This window comes from Thunnus maccoyii, chromosome 24 (genome assembly GCF_910596095.1).
Source record: "Thunnus maccoyii chromosome 24, fThuMac1.1, whole genome shotgun sequence".
NCBI lineage: Eukaryota > Metazoa > Chordata > Actinopteri > Scombriformes > Scombridae > Thunnus > Thunnus maccoyii.
This window is the reverse complement of record NC_056556.1, coordinates 3,899,765-3,923,454: the sequence shown is the minus strand read 5'-3', so window position 1 is coordinate 3,923,454 and position 23,690 is coordinate 3,899,765. Positions and strand designations below refer to the sequence as shown.

The following is a 23,690-nucleotide window of genomic DNA, read 5'->3' as shown; positions in this document are numbered from 1 at the left end:
TCACTTCAACCGGATAGTTATCTGCTGATATGTTAATCTTAGATTGAATCTTATCAGAAAAGTAACCGTCTCATACTGAACATACACGATTAAAGCTGCAATCTTTCTGCACACTCAAAACAGATGTGTGATGTAATGCATGTCAGGTGGTTTAATCCTGATGCAATAAAAAATGTCTTTGAACGACATGTAACATGAATATAATTTTTTTTTTTAAACCCAAAGAAGTAATGAAGATGCATGAACAACAATAGTTTGGTGAACATCTTAAGCCACTGCAAATGATTTACCGGTTTAAAATTTCAACAAATGCGTATTTTCATTTACTTAATGTTTTCTTTTTAAACTTGGAAAACCTCTTGAGACACATAAAAAGATTTACAAGAGAGACCTTGGCTGAAATGGGTACACGCAGTCAGTTTACAACATTCACACATTCAGTACAATGAAATAAGACTTGGAAGATATAAAAGGAAACAATATCCTTGCCAACTAAAGAATTGGTCTCAGTCTTCTTGAAGCGTATTTTAAATGTGTAAATTCATATTAAAAAGGCAGCGTTCCTCTTTAACGATGGATATAATGAACTATTAAAGGAGACATATTGTAGAAAAGGAGATTTCCATTTATTTTTTGATTATAAAGCAGGTGTTATATAAATACTGCGAAAGTACCAAAACACTCATTCCCGAGAGAAATGCACGCAGCTTGTATTCAGAAACTGCTTTTAAACGGGCCGTTTGGATTTCTGTAAGGTTGTGATGTCACAACTATACGCTCAGAACTGAGGGCGGAGCTTATATAGACACACACACACACACACACACACAGCGGAGCAGAGGAGAGACAGTAATGGAGGAAACGCTGTGCAGTTGTTGGATGTCAGGAAGCAAATTTGTAATTACGCATTGAGTTTTACCCAGAGTCCTGGTTTTACCTAGCTACAGCAGGCTACAATCTGTCACCTGTGGTTGGCTTGGGCGCGTGTCACTCAGAAAACAGTCAGCCAATCAGAAGAGAGAGGCTGTGATCAGACACAAAACAGCCCGTTTCAGGCTGAGTGAGACAGAGAGGCTGCATCCATGGCTTGTACAGCTGTAACTAGGTGCTTTTTGACCATAAAAACATGCAAATGTTTGTAAATAGACCACAAAAATGAAAATATTTATCTAGGAAAAGGGCATAATATGACATCTTTAATAAAAATAAACAGATTTCAGCTTCAAATCTGAACACTTTGGGGTCAAATTTCTGGTTTTTGAGAGAATTTAGACGATTAGATACTGTATCAAATACTTTAAAACAACTTTATCCAGGACGCAGGGGATTCCAGTGGATTTTATGATCCTCTATAAGCAGAGTTTGGAGGGTAAATTGCGTCTGAGCTCCACCAAAATGACCAGCCGAGAGAGAGAGGTAGGCGGGCAGCGACTCAGCCTCGCACTGTTTCCTCCTCAGCAGCTGGGCAGGGAGGTCAGTGAGATTACTGGACACACAGTCAGCCTCGCGTTCAACATCCCTCTGCACAAACCACCTCCGGCCAAACAAAACCCGCTATCAGAGGATGACACGAAACACCAGCCCGCCGGGCATCTTCCTCCTCCTCCTCCTCCTCCTCCTCCTCCTCCTTCTTCTTCCTTCACCGCTCTGGAGCAAATGCATCAGTGAGTTTCACTTTAGCTTGTTTGCGGCCATGTTGGAGGCAAGGTGACAAGAGCAATACAAAAGAAACATTCCCGTAATTTTCCAAAAAGAGCTTAAGGTGGAATTGTTCTCCAAGGGGGGGGAAAGCTGCCACGTCTCTTTCTTCTTCCCCTCCTTCCCCCTGGTTCACCTAACTCGCCAAAAAAGGGGGGAGATGTACACCCCCCCCCCCCATGCACACATACACACACAAACACACACACAACCCTCCTGAGGAATGGCTGGCGAGCAGGGAAGAAATGCGGCCTGACAATCTCCCCTTCCCTCCGGCGGCTGGATGCCAGAAACGAGCGCCGTTTCTTCTGAGAGATCTTATAGCGAAGATGCCAGGGATTAAGAAAGAAAAGACTGCAGGACAGTGCTGTGTCACCTAGCATTAAACAGTCCTAAACTCTCCGGTTATGAGATATGCTGCGCGAAATAGGTCAGACCGGGCGAAATGTGAGAGAAAAAAAAAAAAGAGGTTTCGATTTCTTATCTTTTTTTTTTCCCCCTCCGAGCCTTGATGCCTCTGGACTTCTTCTCTTGGTTGTTTGTGCCTTCACACAAGTTGAACACATAGTCAGTTCACGTCCATGCAAATCAGAAATCAGAATCAGTTTTATTGGAAAACTTACATGTGATTAACAGTGTTTATGAGGAATTTTAAAAAGGCAAAAGGCCAATAATATGACTGATTATTGAAGAAATAAGTGGAAATAAGTTCAGATCTGAAGAATCCTGCATGTGGATCTGAGTGTTTTGGACACTTCAAGGAAGAAAACTGTTGATGAAACTGTTGTAAAGACTTATCTTTAACAGCTAGAACACATTTGAGTGTGTCAGGCAGGCTGATGTCAAGTTTTGTTCTTTTCACAGGTGTCAGAAGTTAATATTCTTACATTTAAAGTGAACTGAAGTATGAATTCTTTGTGCGAAAAAGTCATTTTTTGCTTGATAACTTTAACTTTTCTCCCTCCTGAGGTATAAGCAGGAATATAGTGATACAGCCCATCACAGAAATCTGTGATTCTGATCAATTTAAGATTTCAGATTGAGTTAATTTCAGGTTTTGGCAACTTGTCTACTAGTTAGCTTTCCTTTCAGGTGCAACCAGCCAGGAGCAAAATTCAAAAACAAACGTCTGTATAGTTGAATCTTTCAGATCTTTAGAAATCTGAAATGCACCTGCTACAGCTGACGTTTTATAGCTTCAACCAGTTGAATCTTTAAATTTTAGCTTTTAACAAAAATGTGGTGCGCTTCATGTTAAAAATGCAGGTTCGTTTCACAAGCAACACCTTTGCAGAATTAATGCAGGTCCAGCTAAAGTGTCTGACCTTTGACCTCAACAGTGTCTGCCTGCTGCTTTACCTGAGACTCAAACCATGAGTTTGGCCTTTTAGTTGATAGTTTAGATAGAGACACACATCATGGTTGACATCCAGACTCGAACTGTTGCAGAAACAGTGCACGCATCTTAACCACGAAGCCACCAGGACGCCCTAAAAAAAAAACTTCTGTATTTGGACTTTTTGTCGCTGAAGCCGTCGTTCCTTCATCAAGCAGCATCTGGTCTCACATTTTGAAAGAAATGCGGCCAAAAGTTTCCCCCCGTCGTCTTTGTCATCTTTGCGGAGCCGCTCGGCCCGCTCTGAATAATTCAGCGGCTGCTTTGTCGATTGCAAACAAACGGAATAAAACATCGATAGTTATGAGGCATAAATATGAACAAACAGCATCTAAAAGCATTAAGAAAACACAGAGCGTCGGGGGTTTGGAGCGACAGATGAGGACAGTGTGTTTGACTGGCTGGTCAGAGCCGTTACGCCACCCCCCTCCCCAAAACCCTCCACCCCCCCCACCCCCCCTAATGATGTGTGGCCTGTCAAAGAGATGCAGCCAAATTACATTCAGGACTACAAAGCCTTCGTCCGAGGTTTTCTCTCTCTGTGCAACACCCTGCAAAACAATAACTGGGATTCAGCAGCTGCAAATTGCACTAAAATGTACCAGTCTCTTTCTGTGAATTATTAATGAGAGTCAAACCAAAAAAGACAAAAAAAAAAAAAAAAAAGAAGGGGGAAGAGAAATATCTACAGCGTGCTCGTGCAGTGGAGAATGCTATAAAGCTGTAATTATGCCAGAGAATGAGAAATGGAACAAAGTTGTTGGAGCCAGAAAAGGCGAGGCAGAAACTGAAACTAAGAGCTGGAAATTTAGAGCTCGGAGGGTGAAAAGAGGAGGGTAAAGAAAAGTAGTTTTATTACATATGCAGACACGCCAAAGCTTGCAGGATCGACACACAATTAAAACCGGGAGGAACAACAGCATTTGCATCCGTCTGTCAGGTTTGTTCTGTATGAAGAGTGAAGAAAAATGTAAAGAGAGGAGAGGAGGTCAAAATGCCAAAAAAATATACATGATCTGTTTTTGGAATAAAAAAAAAAATCCTGTAACTGCAAACATGTCAACTTTTTTTTTTAGAAATAGCCTCGTTTTTCCCTGCAGCAGTGTGTGAAACAGTAAGAAAAATAGCTGGTTTTAGGTTTTCTCTCAACAGTAGCAACATGCCACCTGATGCTAATTGCCCAAAAGTAGAAGAAAAATACAGAATTTCAGTAGCAGCTAATACAGTTTTTTTTTTTCTACAGCAATTATTTTCTCTTTTTCATAAAATCATTTGACAAAATATGACTATTAGTTGCAGATTGAAGGCAAAGGACACTTACAGTAACATACTTTACATTAAAATGCACATGTATTATGTGTAAATTTTACAAAAATACATCAAAATGCAACAAAAAAAGAAGAAAAAATACAAGAAGCACCTTAGTTGCACCAACTGAAACTCTACAAATGACCAAAAATATCCCAAAAACTCCACAAACACAGATATTTGAGTCTCTGTAAGAGAAAACGAGCATTAAACTGTTGAATGAAGCTAATAATCAGTAATAATTAATGACATGTAAACTGTGGTTTCCTGTCCTGATAATGAAAATGAAAGGTTCAAACTGTGGAGACTCACCAACAACACTGATACACAGAGCTGATAACGACCTTTATTAAATATCTGATATCAATTAGCGACTTACTGACAGCAGCTGAAAAAGTACTCTGAACTTATACTTAAGTAATTAATACCACAATGTAAAAATACTCTTTAAACATTACATTAAAGTAAAAATACTCGTTTAACTTATGAGTAAAAAGTGCTCATTGTGCAGAAAAGCTGCTATCAGAATGTTTATTATTGTAAACTACATTAGTGGAGTATTATTAATAATGCATTAACATAAATGCAGCATTTTATGTTGTATTTTATATATTTTAGGGTAGTTTAATGTAAAACTGTGTATAATATTTTAAAAGCTGATCATATCTTTTGATCTTTTAAGATAAAACAAGACTTAATTGATCCCAAAGAACTTTATGTACCAAAGATGCTCAGTATACATACAGTAAAATAAACAGAAAAAATATCTTAAAAAATGAATATGCAATGTACTTTTTTAGCCATTAAATACATGTAGCGGGTTATAAAGCACAATATTTCTCTCTGCAATGGAGTAGAATAAAGTAACACGTACCTCAACATTGTATTTAAGCACAGTACTTGTACTTGTAAATGTACTTTATTACACTATTGATTAACCTACAAGTAACATTTCATGGATATTATACTTTGAACGGGGGGGGGGGGGGGTTACTATACATGTTAGTACTCTAGAGGTGAAATAATTAACACTGACAGAAAATTCATTAGCAAAACAATTTTTATATTTTTTGTAGCGCCTACCAGCTTCTTAAATAATAATATTAATAATATGTATTTTCCATGAACTGGACATCTTTGTGTCTGTTTGTCAGACAAAACAAGTCATTTTTAATGTTGGCTTCACACACCATCTCACTGACACTTTATACACTGAAACACAACTTAAAATGAGCTCAATATAACAATATAAGTCTTAAAACCAGATGTTAGAGTCCCTCTTTTAAGACCAGGACTACGATAGATGGAGGATTGAGGACTTGTCAGAGTTGATATTGTATTTGAGTGCTGGAATATGTCGCCACAAATGATACGGAGCTTCGACTAATCCAGGTTCTACTTTGAAAAGTTAATAAGTTATACAAAAATGTTTTATAGGGTATAATAATGGACATACAGGGAAAAGTTGGTATTTTTATGAAATGTTATTGAAAACATGGTGTTTCCCCTACAGCACACTGTGTGTTGGTGAGTCTGGGCAGCATTTTTTTTTCACAAATTTCACCGTTTTTAATCTCGGGGAACTATTGTGTCGTATTGACGCTTGTCAGGACATCGAGTCCACAGTTTTCCTGATCCTAGCTTTCATTCCTGGGTGTATTTTATGGCTGATGGACGATATTTCTCCTCATTCTTGCCTCTTCCTGCTCCCTTCAACACCTACAAGGCTCAAAAATATTAAGACTTATTGACGTCACGGCCAATTTTTCCATTTTAAGGTGAAAACTTCTTATATATAATTTAAAAATGCACATAAATACACATTAAATCATTAAGGACAAAAACAACAAAGATGCTCTTTAAAGAAAATCATTCTTTCAGTGTAAAGTTTGAGATTAAAAGTAAATTCTGGAGGAAAAACTGAATTTATTTGTCATTTTTTGTTTTTTTCTTTACTGTTCAGATAGTAGATGATAGAAATAATAGATAATCTGTGTTGATTCAAGGCTTTGAAAACCTTTTATATTTACAATCAGTCTAATTTTAAACCTTCAACTTCTTCTTGAGAAGCCAACAGAGCTGGAGGTTTTCTAATATTGAGAGAAATCAGTCCGTCACACAAATCCATGTTGTCAAACAGTTGAATTGTGTTTTTTTTTTTTTTTTTTTTTTGAAAAGCAGAAGTTAACCGCTCTGAAGCAAAATATTTCATCAGTCTGCTTCTAGAGAAGAGTTTACGACACGGTTTTTAATCTGATGAGAGTAAACAACAGAATATTTGTCGTTTTTTTTTCTGGCTTCAACATGTTCGAATGGCAACATAATCAATTTCAGGTTTTTTTTAGTACAACATTATAAAATATGAACTTTTCATCGTGTGTTTGCATGAGAACACCTCCATGTTGTTTTTGAACAAAAGCCACAAACACAAACATCCTCACAGCTCTGTCGTCTTTTGGCGCATGTTTGAGAAAGTGCCATCCAGAGTCTCTCTCTCTCTCTCTTTCACACACACACACACACACACACACACACACACACACACACGTGGTTCGACCCAGGGCCTGGCATGGATCCTCTGCTCACAGGAGGCAGCGGCGTCCCTCAGGGATCCATAACCAACCAAATAGCTCTGAGAGAGAGAGAGAGAGAGAGAGCAGCTCGCTCGCCCAGCTGGGCCTCAGCACTCTCTCTCACTCGCTCTGTGTGTGTGTGTGTGTGTGTGTGTGTGTGTGTGTGTGTGTGTGTGTGTGTGTGTGTAGGAGGAGGACCAGATGACACAGGCGACTCTCAGCATACTGAGGGCGAAATGAGGTTGGAGACAGAAAAATCAAGAGTCTGGTTGTAAAATCAAACAGTATATATACACACACACACTATATGGCCAAAAGTATGCAGACACTTAAACATTGCATTCTGCATGTGATTCTTTCCGTAACCACACGCATTAATCTGCTGCTATAATAGCCTCGTATCTCTTCAGATGTTGGAAACTGGAGCCTGAAGTCACAGAAGCATCAGAGAGCTTCAACTGTTGCCACAAAGTTGGAAGTTGACGTCTAAAATGTCTTTGTATACTGCGGCGTTAACGTTTCCACAGTGTGTCCACATACTTATGGCCATATATGATGTGTGATTTTTGTCGATTTGTCATGAATAAAAAGCCTGAAGTTGAACAGAAACATAGACTTATTTATTAATATGTTTACTGTTTATAAAAACCGTCTCTGATATAGTTTATTGATGCAGAGTGATAAACTTTTCCCCGAATATGAAGCACAGAACAGAAAATCAAATGACAGACATGAACTCAGAGGTTTCACCACGTACAGCCTGATAACCAAAATGTTATAGTGAATTCAAAACTCTACTGGCAGCTAATGGAAAAAAATGTCTTATAAATCTAATAGTAAAAGAAAGCCAGACTCTTTAATTTTAGTTAAAATGAGCTTTTTGTAGCTTTTTTTGAACACAATCAATAATTTTTTAGTACAGCAGCATTAACCTAAAGAATCATCACTTGCTATGAGCTGAACATACTATCATCTACTGGATTACAGTTAATTTATTATTTAAATCATCCGATATTGGACGTCTTCTTGTAATTTTTGCCTGCAGGAGAGAAAACTGTATAAAACATGAATTTCCTTCTTTCCGAAACACACAAAAAACCTGCTTCATGGGCCCTCAGTGAAGGCTCCTTTACACGGCTTCCAGAGGACCAGAGGAAATATTAAAACAGTCCAACAGTCGTCAGCTCGGAGACGAGGTCAAATGGTTTAAAATGTGCACACACACAAAGAAAAAAGGTGTTTGATTTCTTCACTTTGGTGCACCAGATGGGAGGAGTTTCACCATTCTGTCGGTTTAATTACAGTTAAAAGTTAGTGAACTAGAGTTTGTGTCATTTTACCTGGTGCGGAGGCTCCACCCGGTCAGAGGTTAAAGGTCACACTGAGCGATGTGTGACAGATTCACAGGTTTTAAAAGCTCTCTGGTGGATGAGTCTGTCGGTAGTGGTGGTTTTGGTGTGTTTCCTGGTGCTGTCCTGTCCTCTACTGGCTGTTCGGTGGAAGTGTCACAGTTTGTATAAAGTACAGAAGCAGTTCTGGTGTAAATATAGTTTGTTTTTGAAGCAGCATGACACCAAAACAAGACATCTTTTTATTTACTTTTACCAATTCGTATGCATCTGTGCTCATTTTTTAACTTTGGGGTGTTTCTGTCGGTCAGTTTTTGTGTTTTTTTGGAGCCTGATGACTCCCCAGAAACAGTGTTGTTATATCTTAGACTTATTATATCTTGTATATGCTTTGTATGTTCACTATCTCTGCTCAGAATCTTATAAATCTGATCAATAACGCTCAGGGAGGAAGCTTTGCCATCTTTTAAGATCAGGTTGAAAAAGTACTAAAACACTTTAAACTCTGCGACCTCTTATGTACATAAAACATCCCTAAAACTAACTGGATTTCTTCAAAAATGCATGTTCAGCAGCAACAGGTCGAGATATCAGATATTAATCAATAGATAGGTCATAATTTCTGCATTTGATAGATAGAGAGCTCACAATGAGCTACAGGATGTCCAGACTATACAAACATACATTTGGTTGTTATTTGTTGCTGCTTTAAAATAGAATAAATTATGAGTTTTATGTCATTTGATGCTTCATATTCAGTTTTTGTAGTTGAGTCACTGAATGTGTTTTCTGTTAAAGTTACAGTAAGCAGCAGTATCGTCAGATAATTTGATCCTAAAACACTTTTAATGAAGGTAAAGCTTAACTAAAAACTACAGGTGTATTAATATATAGAAGGTAAAGGTGTTAAATCAGTGTTTTCTGTCTTCCTAAGTTGTCATATGAGCTTGTTTTACATCAGAAACATGAGTTGTTGTACATTTAGTTGTTTTTTCTCCTTATGAATTTTGTTTGTGAGGTCACAGATTTGACCTTTTAAACTCTGCGACCTCTCAGTGTTTCTAATATCACGTCCAGTCGTTTATTGTTAAGGTGGAAAAACGACCGAAGTTATCAAGCCTGACTTTTTAAATCTTAACATTTCTCATATAAACTGTATGTTTTCTGTTTTGTCATCATGGTCGAACACATGAAACTCACTTTTTTTATTTTTGTTTGTTTATTTATAAGGAGGTTAATGTGGTGTTAAAATCAGAATCTGCCTTCTGTAGGAATATTTGTGTTTGCATGAACCGGTGTGTGTGTGTGTGTGTGTGTGTGTGTGTTTTAAAGCTCCTGTCACTCCATCTCCTCCTCCTCCTCCTCCTCCTCGCAGAGTTCAAGGTTGCCGTGCGGCTATTTCCAGCTCGTCTTCACTTTAATCCGTGTCGCAAAATGACAAGGTAACGCAACTCGGGGGGTCAGCTGTGTTACAGGAACGCTTCCACAGATCGGGGAAGAGGAAATCAATCCTGCCTGACAGTGTCTTCAGGATACTCCGACCTGACTGGACCATGACAACTACACACACACACACACACACACACACACACACAGAAGAGAGCATATACACACACGCATAGAAGAAGTAAACACACTTGAAGTCACGCAAGCATGCGCGTAAACACAAACAAACACTTGTAGTACACACAAGCTGCAACCAAATATAGCGCACACACACACACACACACACACACACACACTCCAGCTGTCTCTCTGTCTGACACAGATGACCTCTGTCAGCTCCGGTTTGTCTGTCGTCTTGTCAAGGTGCATCAGAGAGACAAGGTGTCGGCCGAAAAGTTCATCACACACTAACTGTATCTGAGAAGTTCGGCTTCAAAATGCTGCACGAAGGTTTTTCAGGGATGTAAGATGAAGTTAATCCTTCAGAGTCTTGACAACTGAGCTAAAATTATCTCATAGGTGAAATATACTCGCCGTGAGCTTCTAGACAGAGTTCAACTTTGGTGAACTTTGACACAAAAGTTTGTGCCGCTGTCAGATATCAAACCCTGCTGACGATGCTGACCTGCTGAGGCAACATTTACGCAAAAATGTAAAGAAGTGATTATATAAGCTGAGCTGCCTGTTTAATATAAATGTGTTCTTTTGACTAATAAACTGCTCCACAAAAGACACCTTTTTCTCAAAAACGCATGAAGGGATTTTAACTTTCTGTCCACACAGTCTGCGTAGCGACAGCAGCATGTCATGTGTTCCCTGTCTCCTAGAAATTACATTTATATACAAATAAAAGCGTAATTAAAGCCATGAACTGCATAACTGTGTCACACCAAGACCATGATCTCTCCCTAACCTAACCGACTTCTACTATATCTAATAAAGCAGATGTTTTACTGCAAGATCAGGAGAAATATGTTGTCACTGAACATCTTAATGTTTTAAAAACAATATTTTCTTATTATGTTTACATGAAATGTCATTTTGGCTTCATTACATTTCCTTCAAACCTGTTAAAGACTAGTAATATATAAATGTAAAATCTTCTTAACGATTCTTTGGCTTTATGTTACCTATATAACATATACATATATAACTATAGCTACATCTACTAGAATCATCACTTCTGCATGTATTTTGCACAACTTTTGTATTTTTACAACCCACAAGTCAGGTCATGTATTGCCTAAGTAGTGTGAAGTTTATAATGTATATAGTAGGGGTGTGCCCGAATACAAATACATTACACAAATAGTGGGTTTTATACAAATATTTGTTTCATACAAATATTTTAAAAAAAATATTTGTCCCCCAGAGATAAAGCTGAGCTGCTGACACAAGCAAAGTTCTCCCGACGGACTCTCCATAACCTGTTGTTCCCCTTCTCCTTTCCACAAAGTTAGGTTGTAAAAAATAGGCAATAAAAGAAAAGTGCGAAGCAATAATCGCCTTTGAAGTTCTTCCCTACATGTTACACTCTGTGCTGACTCTGTGTTATGGGTGTATAAATAGGTAGAGGTCTGTCTGTAATGAGGTGATGAGTAAAGTTTTAGCTTAGTAATCAGCGCAGCGCAGTGATCTGAGAGACTCCAGTTCAAGACCCCGATGTGGGGACGTCGTCCTTCATAAGGTAGTTTATTCATGAACACTTATTGTAACACTTTAATTTTCTAAAATTAAAAGTGTCATAAAAACAAAAACAGGATTTTATTTGAATACAAATACAGATACAAATAATTTTGCTGCCTAAACAAATACAGATACAAATACAAATACTGGGATCTCTGTACATCCCTAGTATATAGATTGAATTCCATTTCATTACCTCTAGTTCTTATCTGTTTCCTTGTTTCCTGCACTTCTGTAACGTGAATTTCCCTTCTGGGGATCAATAGATCTTTATCTTAAAACACAAAGATACTCAGTTTACTGCTATGTATGACAAGGCAAGTTTATTTGTGTAGCATATTTCAACAACAAGGCAATTCAAAGTGCTTTACATAGAGCATAAAAGGCATCAAGACAGAATATAAAAGCAACACAAGTAAAAAAGACATTTAAATACAATTAAAAAGTGTTAAATTTGGAAATGGAAAGAAGCTAAAAAAGACATAAAACAGGAGAATAAAAGACAAGGGTTCAAAAAAGTCAATCAAGTAATCGATTAGTTGTTTTTTGACTTTTGTTTATGTCCAGATGAAGCCATTTCAAACCAACTTTTTGGCAACAGTTGAACCTCTGATGCTTTTGTGACTTCAGGCATTTCGAGTGTATCTAACTTCTGTATCGTGACGTGTTTCCAGCGGGACGTAACGTTGACACAATTTGATTTGAACGTTGAGAAGTGGACGTGTCATATAACGTGTCATAATCATGATATGTCATGATGTTATTGGTTGGTTCAAACCTGCGTAAGCACCAACATGATTGAATTTGATTATACAAACAAAAAGAAATGTATTTTTTGGGCATATATTGTTAAATAGGTGCATAATATGAGCAGAGATGTGATCTAAAAGGGTTAAAAAGGCGTTTTTCATTTCATCTTGACTTTAAGGGAAGTGCTACAGTTCAGTCAGACAACTCATGTAGAACAGAATATGTGAAAGTTTGATGTTGGTGATGAATCAGTCATTTGAAGCACACTGAGGCCTTTACAGCTGCATGTGTGCACAGTTTAATGTTTATAACTTATTCCTTAATGGTTCTCTAAAAGACGTTATGGATTGAGAAACCTTTTTATAAAGCTACTCTTTTACTTTAGACTTTGTATCAAGGATTTTAGTATATTCTAAGGGTGAAAATAAAGTTATTTGAATGATACAAAGAGCTAAAAGCAGCCAGGCATCTTCATCAATAACCGTGTCTGCTCACCTCCCTCAGAGGTTGTGATATCTGTTGTTTCTGTGGCCAAACAAATGCCCGTAAGCGCTGGCAGCCATCAGACTGCCTCCCAGGTCATTGAGTGTTCCCTGCTAGCTAATTACAACAGGGCTGTAGTTGTCTGCACCCCCCGCTCCTGTCTGGAAACACACTGCGGAGGACGGTGGGAGGGTCGCACAGGGGTTGCGGGGGGACGTATTTCTGACAAATGTGCCATCTCCATAATTAGCTCGGAACATATGAAACATTAAACACGCCGGGCGCTGACGACAATCAAAACATTTCATTTGTTGTCAATTATTCATTACTTTGAAGGTTCTGAAGGGGTCGTTAATATGGAAATAAGCTTGCGATGCTAACAAGGTTGTAGTATCTGATTCCAAATCATCTGAGCACAGAGCACCCCTTCCTCCTTTTTTTTTTCTCCTTCTTCTAGGCTAATATTTTGCCTTTTTGTCTTTTCCATCCCTGTGATTTCTTCTCTTATTCATGAAGCCTGTTTTTCAAACAAAACCATTTTTCTGACTCAAAAACAAGTTGCTTTTATCCACTTTATTAAAAGGGAGGGAAACTGTATTTGATGGAATTCTTTGATAGTTTAAAGTTTAGCTCAGCCTCAAATGAAGTTAAACCACCCAAAACTAATCCACTACTTCTTCTTTTATTTTTTTGAGTTTTCTTCTCACACCTGGCTTTATTAATGTGTGCTCCCCCCCCCCCCCCCCCTTGGTGGCTGTGGGAGCAAACCTGCCAAGAGAGCGGTCACTAAAGTTCCCCCTGTCTGTAGCTTTTCACGCTTTAGTTCCCCTACAATTAATTAACAGGATGAAAAGCCCCACGCAGCACCTCGCCGCCACCGCTACCTTTGCCAGCTGTCAAATCGGAGAGACGTGGACTGGAAAAAAATAAGCCTGAGGCTGGGACTATTTAAGGTAATTAGTTTTGATGCATGCAGCTCTCAATCCCTATTACCTGTCGACTGCTGCCACCACAGACTGCCCAGGGCGCCAGCGTTCATCTGGGGAGTTCGGCCTAACATGTTCCAACACATGAGAGGCTACAAATATAGAAATGGAGGAAAGTTTCCACAGAATTGAGCGATAAACCTTCAGGTGTTAAATGTTTCTTTAGATAGGGCCTCAGTAGTTGCCTCATATCTTGTCTTAATGCCTTTTTAAGCTCATTGCACACCAATCAAACACTCTCCAACAACAGGGAACGTTGTAATGTTGGCAGTTGAACACTAACCGCTCATGGCACACTGATCAAACAAATCCAAACAAAACGAGTTGACCAAACTTAACAGGTCAGACAGTCGACTTCAAAAATGACCTCAAAATGGACAATGAAGAGACGCCCTTTGTACTATTGTGTTTTAAAAGTGGCGAGACGTATTTAAACATGCAAGAAATATCGGAAGAAACTCTGGAGTAGGCGGAGGTTATTAAGAAAACAACACAAGGGAGCTGAAAAATGAAGGCAGATCTCGTTTGTAATCTTTCTCTTTGATTCTACGGTGGCCTATAAGGGCAATATAAGTGCTGCAACTCAAGAAAACACAAGCAAATTAAGAGAACATCATCGATTTGACGGCACGTGCGCAGCGTTTAGAAAACACGCCGCAAATACCACGAAACAACATATTACAGAAATGACAACTGAGGTGATGATGAACACGACAATAACTCGTAAGCAAAACATTGTTACAACACAAACAAGGCCTCTCTCTTGCCATAGTAAGGTCCATACAACGAGCTACAACCTTACTTTCACCAAAACAAGCTGGACTAATAACATTGTTCTCTATGTTCAGGACGCCAGGAACATACAGTGTAGCAGTGGTCTCCTGTTGGTTATACTACAACGCTTAGTTTGGAAAAACAGGGTTATTGAATATTGCTGGTGGTTTAGCTGCAGCAGTTCATGCAGGTGAAACATAAACACACCATCAATCAACGTGAGTGCTGACTTTTAGCGAAAAATGTTACAGTAGTTTCTGTCACATGCAAGTCACGTGATTATTGTTAAAGTTGATGATGCATTTAATAGTACGTTAACAATCAGGCAGGTTGATTGAGCCACCTGAAACGCATCCTTTAATCTAAGGTTAGTAATATTATGGGACTTTGTTGTTTTTGAGGGTTTTTTTTAAATTTAATTCTGTAAAACACTTTGATGTCGCCATCTTTGCTGTTTCCTGTCGCAAAAGTGTCAATACTTGTTTCATCATAGTTGTTGCGCGCAGAGATTAATTCAGGACCAGTGAACTAAAATAATATAATGTTTTAATCTTTTCACTTCACTCCAAACTATCTCATCACTTTCTGTGGACTGATAAATAAAAACAGAGTTAAAAATTACAGGTCATAATCGATTAATCTGACGATTATTTTCTCTATTAATCATTTGGTCTCTAAAATGAGAAAACCAGCAAGTATTAATATTTGAGAGGCTGGAAGCAGTGAAGTCTTAAAAACAATAAACCGTCTCCTCCAGGTTTTTGGGATGGTGGGGACATGACATGAAGCCTAGTTTTTTATAACAACCTGTACTGTTTGCATATGAACTTATTGCTACTTTGTCTTTTTAGTTGTAAAAGGAAGCTTCACTACCTCTATGAAGCCAGTGGTAAGATCTTAAAGTTGCTGTATGCTGTCATCTTGTGGTCTCAGTGTATATTACATCCAGGGTACATACAGTATATCTGACACTATGCTTTTGATAAGAAGTCATAGATATAAACACGTAGATGCCACATTAGACGCTGCAAGTTATTGTATTGATGCATCAGTGCAGCCGTCATATTGGTTCCATCTAGTCGCTCTCTCTGAAGGCATACAAGTATTTTCCAGCAGTTTGGGTTGTCACAAAGTACCAGACATTTATATGTAATACAGAATACTTTGATGATCGAGAATGATGGTTTTCATACCAAAATACAACAAAGAATCTAATTCAATATCCTCAAAATAAACCACAGTCAGTGTTGGAGTTTGTTTTTGGTCCGAAATATTCTCCTGACACCTTATTTTACTATTTGTGTACTTATTTTATTTACTTAAGAGTGTTAATTAGTTTAAAATCTCTCAATCCATCAACATGTTTTATCATAACACATGGTAGAAAAGTGCCTGAAGAAGTGATTTACAGGACATCATTGTGCCCTTTTTCTCCCCAGGTGTTCACCATGACCAGCGTGCAGGCATTACGCAGGAAGTCTCTTCTGCTGACGGGCTGGAGTATCTAATCCAGCACTACTACTCCAAGGACCCTTCCCGCCCCCACAAACCTCACGTCCACATCATCACGCCCTCTGACCCCCAGCGGAGAGGCTGCCAGCTCTCGCTCTCCTTCTCCGTCCCTATCCGAAAAGTCTTCCAGGAGCTGGAGAAGAAGGGAGTCACTGTGAGTAACGGGAGCCTTTTAGCTTCTAGTAGAGTCTTGACAGGGATGTAAGATTTAGAGGTAGTACTTGTTGTCCTCCAGAGTCTGTAAAAAGCAGAATAGTCTGGAAATTTTGTGACTCATAGAAAGTGGAAGAAAAGTAATAAAAAAGGGAAGAAAACTCAGAGGAGCTGATGATTATGCAATCCCTCTAAATAAGTAAAAACAAGTAGACATATTTATAGTGTTTGCTCTATAAATGATATTTTAACTCTGATTTTTGCATCAATTATTTAATCTGCACTGAACTTTGAGTAGATGAAGAGGCCAATATTGATAACAGAGAGAGACGTTCTTCAACACTTACTGACCATAAACCCTGTCAGACTTTTTCATTATGGTGTTTGGATTTAGAAAATGGATGTTTATCTGATGGGTTTTTTTCACTGGTGAATGAATGAAACCCCTGATGTTTACTTTTGATGTCTGAGATCAATAAAACATACGTAGAATTCTGTTAATCGTGGCAAAATAAAAACAGCATTAAATGCATCACAAATATCTGATTTGTAGAAAACATTAAGAAGTTTTTTATCAACCTTTAACTTTTTCATCCTTCATCTCTCAAGTGCGACACGAGGGAGCCCAGCGTGCTGCGCATCGCTCCGGTGCCGCTCTACAACTCTTTCAGCAACGTTCATCACTTCATACAAACCCTCAGCAGCCAGTGAATGAATGAATGAATAGTGGACTGTGGTTTTGCTGTAAGGTATAGGAAGGTTTCATTCTTAGCTTGACCATTCAGTAAGATCATTTTATTATGTGTGAAATTTGAAATGAAAATTCATAATATTTTAATAATTTTTTAAGGGCGTGGTTACCTTTAAATCAAAAAATGGATGCAAATATTTTATTTTCTGGGAATTGCACTTGAAAACAATTGTAATTGCTGTTATTTGACCAACAGAGCAGATCCAACATGAATAAAAAGATTTGATTTTGGGCGTTTTTTGATCAAGGTCAACAATCATTCTGAGACAGACACGTTGTCTCCTCCTGGAACTGTATGTTCAGCAATTCTCTCACTTTATGTAGCTTTCAGACTCATCTCAACATGAGAGATAACATCTTACACATCAAAACAAGCTACTTACATATGAGGCCTTGGAATCACACTGGACAATAAACTTTTTGAACATTATTAGTGTTTCAATCCATCCAGCGATGTATTAGTCATTTTGTCTGCATGTATGTAATGAATATTGTATGTATTGTTCTTGTTTTTGTATGTTTATGTGTTTTTGTATGTCTATCTATGTTCTAGAGGCATGTACAACACATAAAACAAATTTACCCTTGGGGACAACAATCATTCAATAAATACTGCTGCTGTGCTGATACCTGATTACTGAAATTTAAACTAGTATTTTTCTACAGAAATCTTACAGAACTTTATCTCTTAAGCAGTCAAACTTTTCCTGAAAGAAATGCATATTAAAATTGGCAAAAGTATGTTTTAAATTCTAACTAAAGACAAATTCTAGATGGTACCAAAAAATATGAATCTGATATGAATGAATCTGTCTAGATAATCAGTAGCTGTTTTCAACAAAAATGAAACAGACTATTTAAACGTGGAAGCAACATTTTCTCTATATCAAAAAGTCAAAATGATAGCTCCCACAATCCCTTGCCTTTGTGACCCTCCTCTTCAGTCGAGCGTTTGGGCTCGACACCCAGAGTTCGCAGCATGGGGTTTCCAAATGACGTGAACCCGCCTTTCCCTCCCCATCCCTCCCTCCCTTCCTCCCTCTATCTCCACCCGGCTGTACATTACACACATGAGTTAGCCGACAGTCCTCCCTTCACCAATTAACACCTACTTTATTATAACGTTGACTTCTCCCTAATGTTCTTGCATGTGTTTATGCACTATTACCTTGACGGATGCCTATTCCACGATTAGACATAATTGGCATATCAATATGCAAAACCTAAATGGATTAACCTTCTTTAAAACTAATGAGCACTTGGATGCCCAGCTGGGGAATGGACCTGAATTAGCATTTGTCATCTTTTTTTGGGTGATGTGAGAATAAATAATTGAAGAGTGGCTGGGTATTGTCTTTCCTTGGGCTACTTGAGCTTAAAGTGACTGTACTGTAAAAAGAAAGAATATGCAGATTAATTATGACCGTGGGCTCACTGGTTTCACACAATCAGTGTCTGAGGACAAAAATACAAAGGTGTGTCTCTCAGATGAGAAAAATGGACAGTTTTTGTCAAAAAAAGAAAAAGGAAAACACTTAATCTGCATTTGTTTGATAGAAAAAACAAACAGTGTTACTTAAGAGAGGATATTATTTAAGATCCTACCCAAGTAGGGGTAGTGTTACTTTACATGTCAAATAACCCAAAGGTGCTAATAATTCTTAAACTGTTTAATATTGTGAGTTTGCACCTGAAACAATCAGTCAATTATGAAGTTCAGCTCCTCTGACATAAGAAGAAAGATTGAAGTATCTACGAGAAACCGTCCTTGCAAGACAAGAGTTGCAGCTCAGCAAGTAAGACATTTGTGTGGACAGTCGAATGTGTGGGTTCAAACCTACACCAGTTGGTGCATTTCAAGGATGTCAAGGAAATTTTTATTATCCCTGAGGGACAATGTGTTGTACAGCCAGAAGTAACCACATAACCAAACATAACCATAAATAGACAGTAAATACAACACAGAAATCACATTGAGTTATTTAAAAGGTCAATGGCAGCAGGGACAGATGAGTCCTTAAGTCTATTGGTCCGCCATCTTGGCAGATTGCATCTGCAGCCAGAAAAAAGCAACTTGGACTCCTTGGCCAAGGGGTGGATAGGATCGGCCAGGACTGACTGGACCTTCTTCAGAGTTCTAACCTTGTACATATGAGGAAAGTCGTTCAGGGTTGTGCCCGCAATTTTACTACACATTGTGACAAAATCCTGCAATCTGTTAATATTTTTGAGGGTAAGTGACCTGTACAGTATGAATTATACAATGACAGCTGGGGAGGTGGGGATTGATTGTAATTCTCAGTCTCAGAAAGTAAGACAATCAAAAATAAATCTTGTGTTACATTTGAAAATTATGAGCTGACATCCTGCTGGTCCACTAGCTCCAGGTGTAGAGAGACCTCTAAGTTCAGTGTGAAGTTTTTGGGGTTGTGGGTTCAAGTCTGCGTCTGTCAGTGAATTTTGAAATTGAGCCACATGACTGAAGGTTTAAAAGCCTACAAAAGCCCAAGCACAGCGTAAAATTGTAGATCGCTGTGATGGGCAGCTGTGAGGATGTTTTAAGGTCATGGGTTTGATCCTGACTTTCACAGAAGTTTTCTAAGTCAAACGTAATTAACAATAAAATCCTTGAAATTGTGTATTTTTGACCCTGTAAAGCTGTCAGTGTAATGCTAAATCAATGAATACATTTCAATTAAAGTGACTTTGGTATTTGTCTGAGTGTGAATGATATTTAGGAGTAGAAAAAGTTGATATTAAATCTTCTAAGAGTGAGTCTGTACCTTGATGTTACACTGCAGCTCCCAGTGTCACCAGTCTGATGACCAGCAACACAGGCAGCAGTTTCACCTGGAGTGGAGTGTTATTCACACTTTTGGTAGCTTTTGGGCTCAAGATTGAAAACCTCAAATGAAATTTTTTTTCAACTGGTGTAAAATTTTAGCTCACTGTACATTGATGTAACTTTCGCCACCCCGGCAGAATTAAAGATATCATCCTTGGAACAGGGTGATTTTGACATTGTAATGCAAAATCAATTCAAATGTTTTGGTTGAAAGCACAAACAGTTGCACCTGTAGTGTCCATAAACAAGCAGGAGACAGTGATGTGGCCTCACTGAAACAAACCACCTCACAGCCAGGCTGCCGGGTGTTACGGACCAACCGGTCCTGGTTGTTCAACCAAGTGTCTGCACTCAAGCAGTTTTACGTGGAGTGGGGTGTTACCCACCCTTGTAGTAACTTTCTGACTGAAGATTGAAGTTGTGGGTTCGACCTAAAGCCAATCAGCTGTGTGAAGCTTTAGCTCACTGTGTTTGACAGCAACCCTGACATTTTAAGGTTGTGGGTTCAATCCTGACTTGATCAATCAGTTTCTAAAATTAGTAGCTGTATTTAAGATGGAAAACACTTGGTAAAGGATTAATCCTTGAGGCTCACTGTGTTAAAGTATGCTACTCAAAGGTTTTAAGGTTCAAGCCAGAGCTGTTTGGAGATTTATTGAAGCCAATATCTTATGTGATGACTGTCCTGGTCCAGTAGCTCAGTCTATTTAGCAGCTGTTTAAAGTTTAGGAAGTTGTGGGTTCAATCCTGAATCAGTTAAACTTTTTAAAAGTGAGACACAAGCTACACCACTTAAGAGTGAAATTGTTTAATGACATTACCCTAATACCATCTGAGCCTGTGGTGCAGTTAACGTTTTAAGGTTGTGAGTTCAATGCTGATTCAGTGAGTTTTGATTGCGCAGCCTCAATGAAGATTGAAAGTCTTTGGTGAAACCTCTTGTTAGCAGTTTTACTCAGTGGCTCAGAGTGTTAAACAGCTGCACTGCAGCTTTAAGATTGTGGGTTCAATTCAGGGAAGGTTTTTCTTTAAAACAAATTTTGTACGCAAACATTTAAATGCTGTCAAAATACTTTTTAGGTTCATGGTCCAGCAGTTCTCTTAAAAGAAATTGTGTGTCAACTTAAACTTGAAACCACAAACTACCTGATGAGCTTGTGTTCCTCTTCTGTTAGATTTGAAAATAATGTCAAGATGTCCTTCTGGTTGACTAGCTCTAGGTGTAGAGATGAAGTGTGAAGTTTTTGGGGTTGTGGGTTCAAGTCTGCGGTTGTCAATGAATTTTGAAATTGAGCCACATGACTGAAGGTTGAAAAGCCAACAAAAGCCCAAGCACCATGTGAAATTGTAGCTCACTGTGATGGACAGCAACACTAATGTTTAAAAGTTGTGGGTTCAATCCTGACTTGATCAGTCCTTTTTTTTTTTTAAAGTTAGCAGCTGTATTTAAGATGTAAAACCCTTGGTAAAGGTTTGACCCTTGAGCTTCACTGTGTTTAATTATGCTACTCAAAGGTTTTAAGGTTCAAGCCAGAGCTGCTGGGAGCTTTTTTAAAGATGTGTTGAGTCATTCATGTCCTGGTCCAGTAGCTCCAGGTGTAGAGATGCCTCTAAGCTCACTGTGAAGTTTTTGGGGTTGTGGGTTCAAATCTGCATCTGTCTGTGAATTTTGAAATTGAGCCACTTGACTGAGGGTTGAAAAGCCGACAAAAGCTAAAACTCAGTGTGAAGCAATAGCTCATTGTGATGGACAGCTGTAAGGAAACTTTAAGGTTGTGGGTTCAATTCTAACTTTCACTGATGTTTTGTAAGTCAGACACACAGCTGGAGACTGAAAACCTAATGAAGACACATCAAACATCTAACTGTGTAGCTCAGTGTGTTAGACAGCAGGTTCATGTTTTAGGATCATGGGTTCAATTCCCAGGTCAGTCTGTGACTTTTGAACAACATCAATCAGAGGAGAGATTGAAAACCAATGACTAAAGCTACAATAAGGGTTTGACTGTGTGGCTCAGTGTGTTAGACAGCAGTTTCATGTTTTAGGGTTGTGGGTTCGATCCCAGGTCAGGCTGTGACTTTTGAGTGACATCACTCAGAGGAGAGGTTGAAAAGTGCCCAGAGAAGAGGTTTGAGTGCGAAGGGGACCTGGTGGAGTGACGGCTTCGTCAACACAGATCTCAGATACGTCTGCGGATGTGAGGTGGCTGGTTCGATCCCTCTCCTTCACCAGTAACTGGAGCAAAAAAAAACTGTGTCCCATGTGAGTGGGTAAGGGGGGGGGGCCTTGTCCTCCCCCGATGTTCCGCAGGTATGTGAGCAGGGGGTTATGAAAGAGGAAGTCCTGTCCAGCTGAAGTTTTACTGATGCATCAAGGTGCGAACAAGTTTTTAAAAATGTTGGAAGTCTCTTGCCATCGCATGTTTGTTGCTTGTTATGCTGTGTCATTACTAATACACAAAACCACTGCCTTCCCATCGGGGTAAAATGAAAACTTCTCAGATGAGTGGACAGACTTCTGTTTGCTTCACATGTAAGTGTGTGTGTGTGTCTGCTCGGTGAAACACTTAATACACCAGATTAACCAAAGATATCTTAGTTACCTTAATAGTGAAAACACTTACTTACTTACCTATCCCTAATTTTTAATACAGATATTTGCACCTGCAGGCTGTTTGGTGGTGGTGAGGGGGGACTTTGACTTTCTCCTGGAGGTGTGGGATTGAACCAGTGATGTTCTATCTTCAAGCCCTCTTCTCTAACCTTTACACCATCAGTTCCCACCACCCTCCCCAAGAATAAAACTCCCTCTAATGTTGAGTGAGACAGAAGTCCCACTTAAGCAAAGAATCCACCTACTTTGACTACACTGATTGATGACAAGAGATAGAAGTTAAATGAACCATTTGAATCCAGCAAAGAGTAGAAAACAGTTTATTTAATTGTTACCACCTGTAGGAGTAAGAGGTGTGACGTCATTGAAACAGTCAGCTGTTTTACCTGTGAGAAAAAGAAAGGAAAGCTAAATTTATTCTTCATATTAATAATCATGAAATATTTAAAATTTGTAATATACAATATTATAAATGTAAAGAAAACATAGTGAGATTGTTGTATTTGTGCATTATTACTGCATTTTGGTGAGCTTTAAACTTAATAAAGCACTTTTTAAATGTTCTGAAAATGTTTTGCATTGAGTTACAAATGGAAGAGTATAAACACATGTGAGGCTTTAGGAGTCACGTCAGGAAGAGCACAGGTGAAGCTGATAACATTAACGAAGTTCATTTAGATGCACCTGAGTTTGACGATCAGTGGTGGCTGACACTTCTACTCCCCCACATTTCAATATATGTTCTAAACATTGTAGTTTTTCCCCCACTGCATACAATAATACACATTTTATACATATATAAAGTAGTTGGTTGGTTAGATGTTGATGATTAGTGATAATAATCCAATAATATAATATAAACCACTGACAAACAGAGGCCATTCTGCTGCATAATGTTCTTTATTTTTAATACTACATTTTACTGATAATACTTGTATCTTAATATACAAGAACATATGTTTTAATGAGAAATGAGTTTAGAACTGGAACAGGATGATATGTTGGTACTGAAGAAGAGGATTAGCTTTGTCAGTTATATATTATTTTGTAAAACTAAAAATGAAAACTTCATGGAAGATGTTGAAATCATGAAAATTATGAAATGATTTTTTTTGCTCTGTGTTTTGCTTATTGAACAATGCCTGGTCAATAAAAAAAAAAATGTTTTATATAAGTAGCATTTATATTGTTTTTTGTTTGTTTTTCTGTGTAAAATGTTTTTTCTTACTACATACAGTCTGTGGTTTGCAGTAATGATTCATTTCTGTTTGGAACATGAATGTCACAACACTAAGATAAAAATTCATGAATTCATTCATATATAATTTAGGAATTTTTTATACACTGAGTGCACTGATAGTTTTAC

The 23,690-nt window shown here is 38.3% G+C and overlaps 1 protein-coding gene across 6 annotated transcripts in view; it reads left to right on the top strand.

The window, feature by feature from the left end:
* Window positions 1–17,295, top strand: part of LOC121892109 (kynureninase-like) — an 80,427-nt gene extending 63,132 nt beyond the window's left edge. For 3 of the 6 annotated variants that reach the window (XM_042404933.1, XM_042404932.1, XM_042404931.1), the window contains 4 exons: window positions 9,700–9,766; window positions 15,301–15,338; window positions 15,889–16,115; window positions 16,724–17,295. In XM_042404933.1, coding sequence (XP_042260867.1) covers window positions 9,700–9,766; window positions 15,301–15,338; window positions 15,889–16,115; window positions 16,724–16,825 — 434 coding nt within the window. In that variant the 3' untranslated portion in view covers window positions 16,826–17,295. Of the gene's footprint in view, window positions 1–9,699; window positions 9,767–15,300; window positions 15,339–15,888; window positions 16,116–16,723 lie in introns of those variants that run through there. The other 3 variants (XM_042404935.1, XM_042404934.1, XR_006094299.1) reach the window with 3 other exon arrangements.
* The last annotated feature ends 6,395 nt before the right edge of the window (window positions 17,296–23,690 follow it).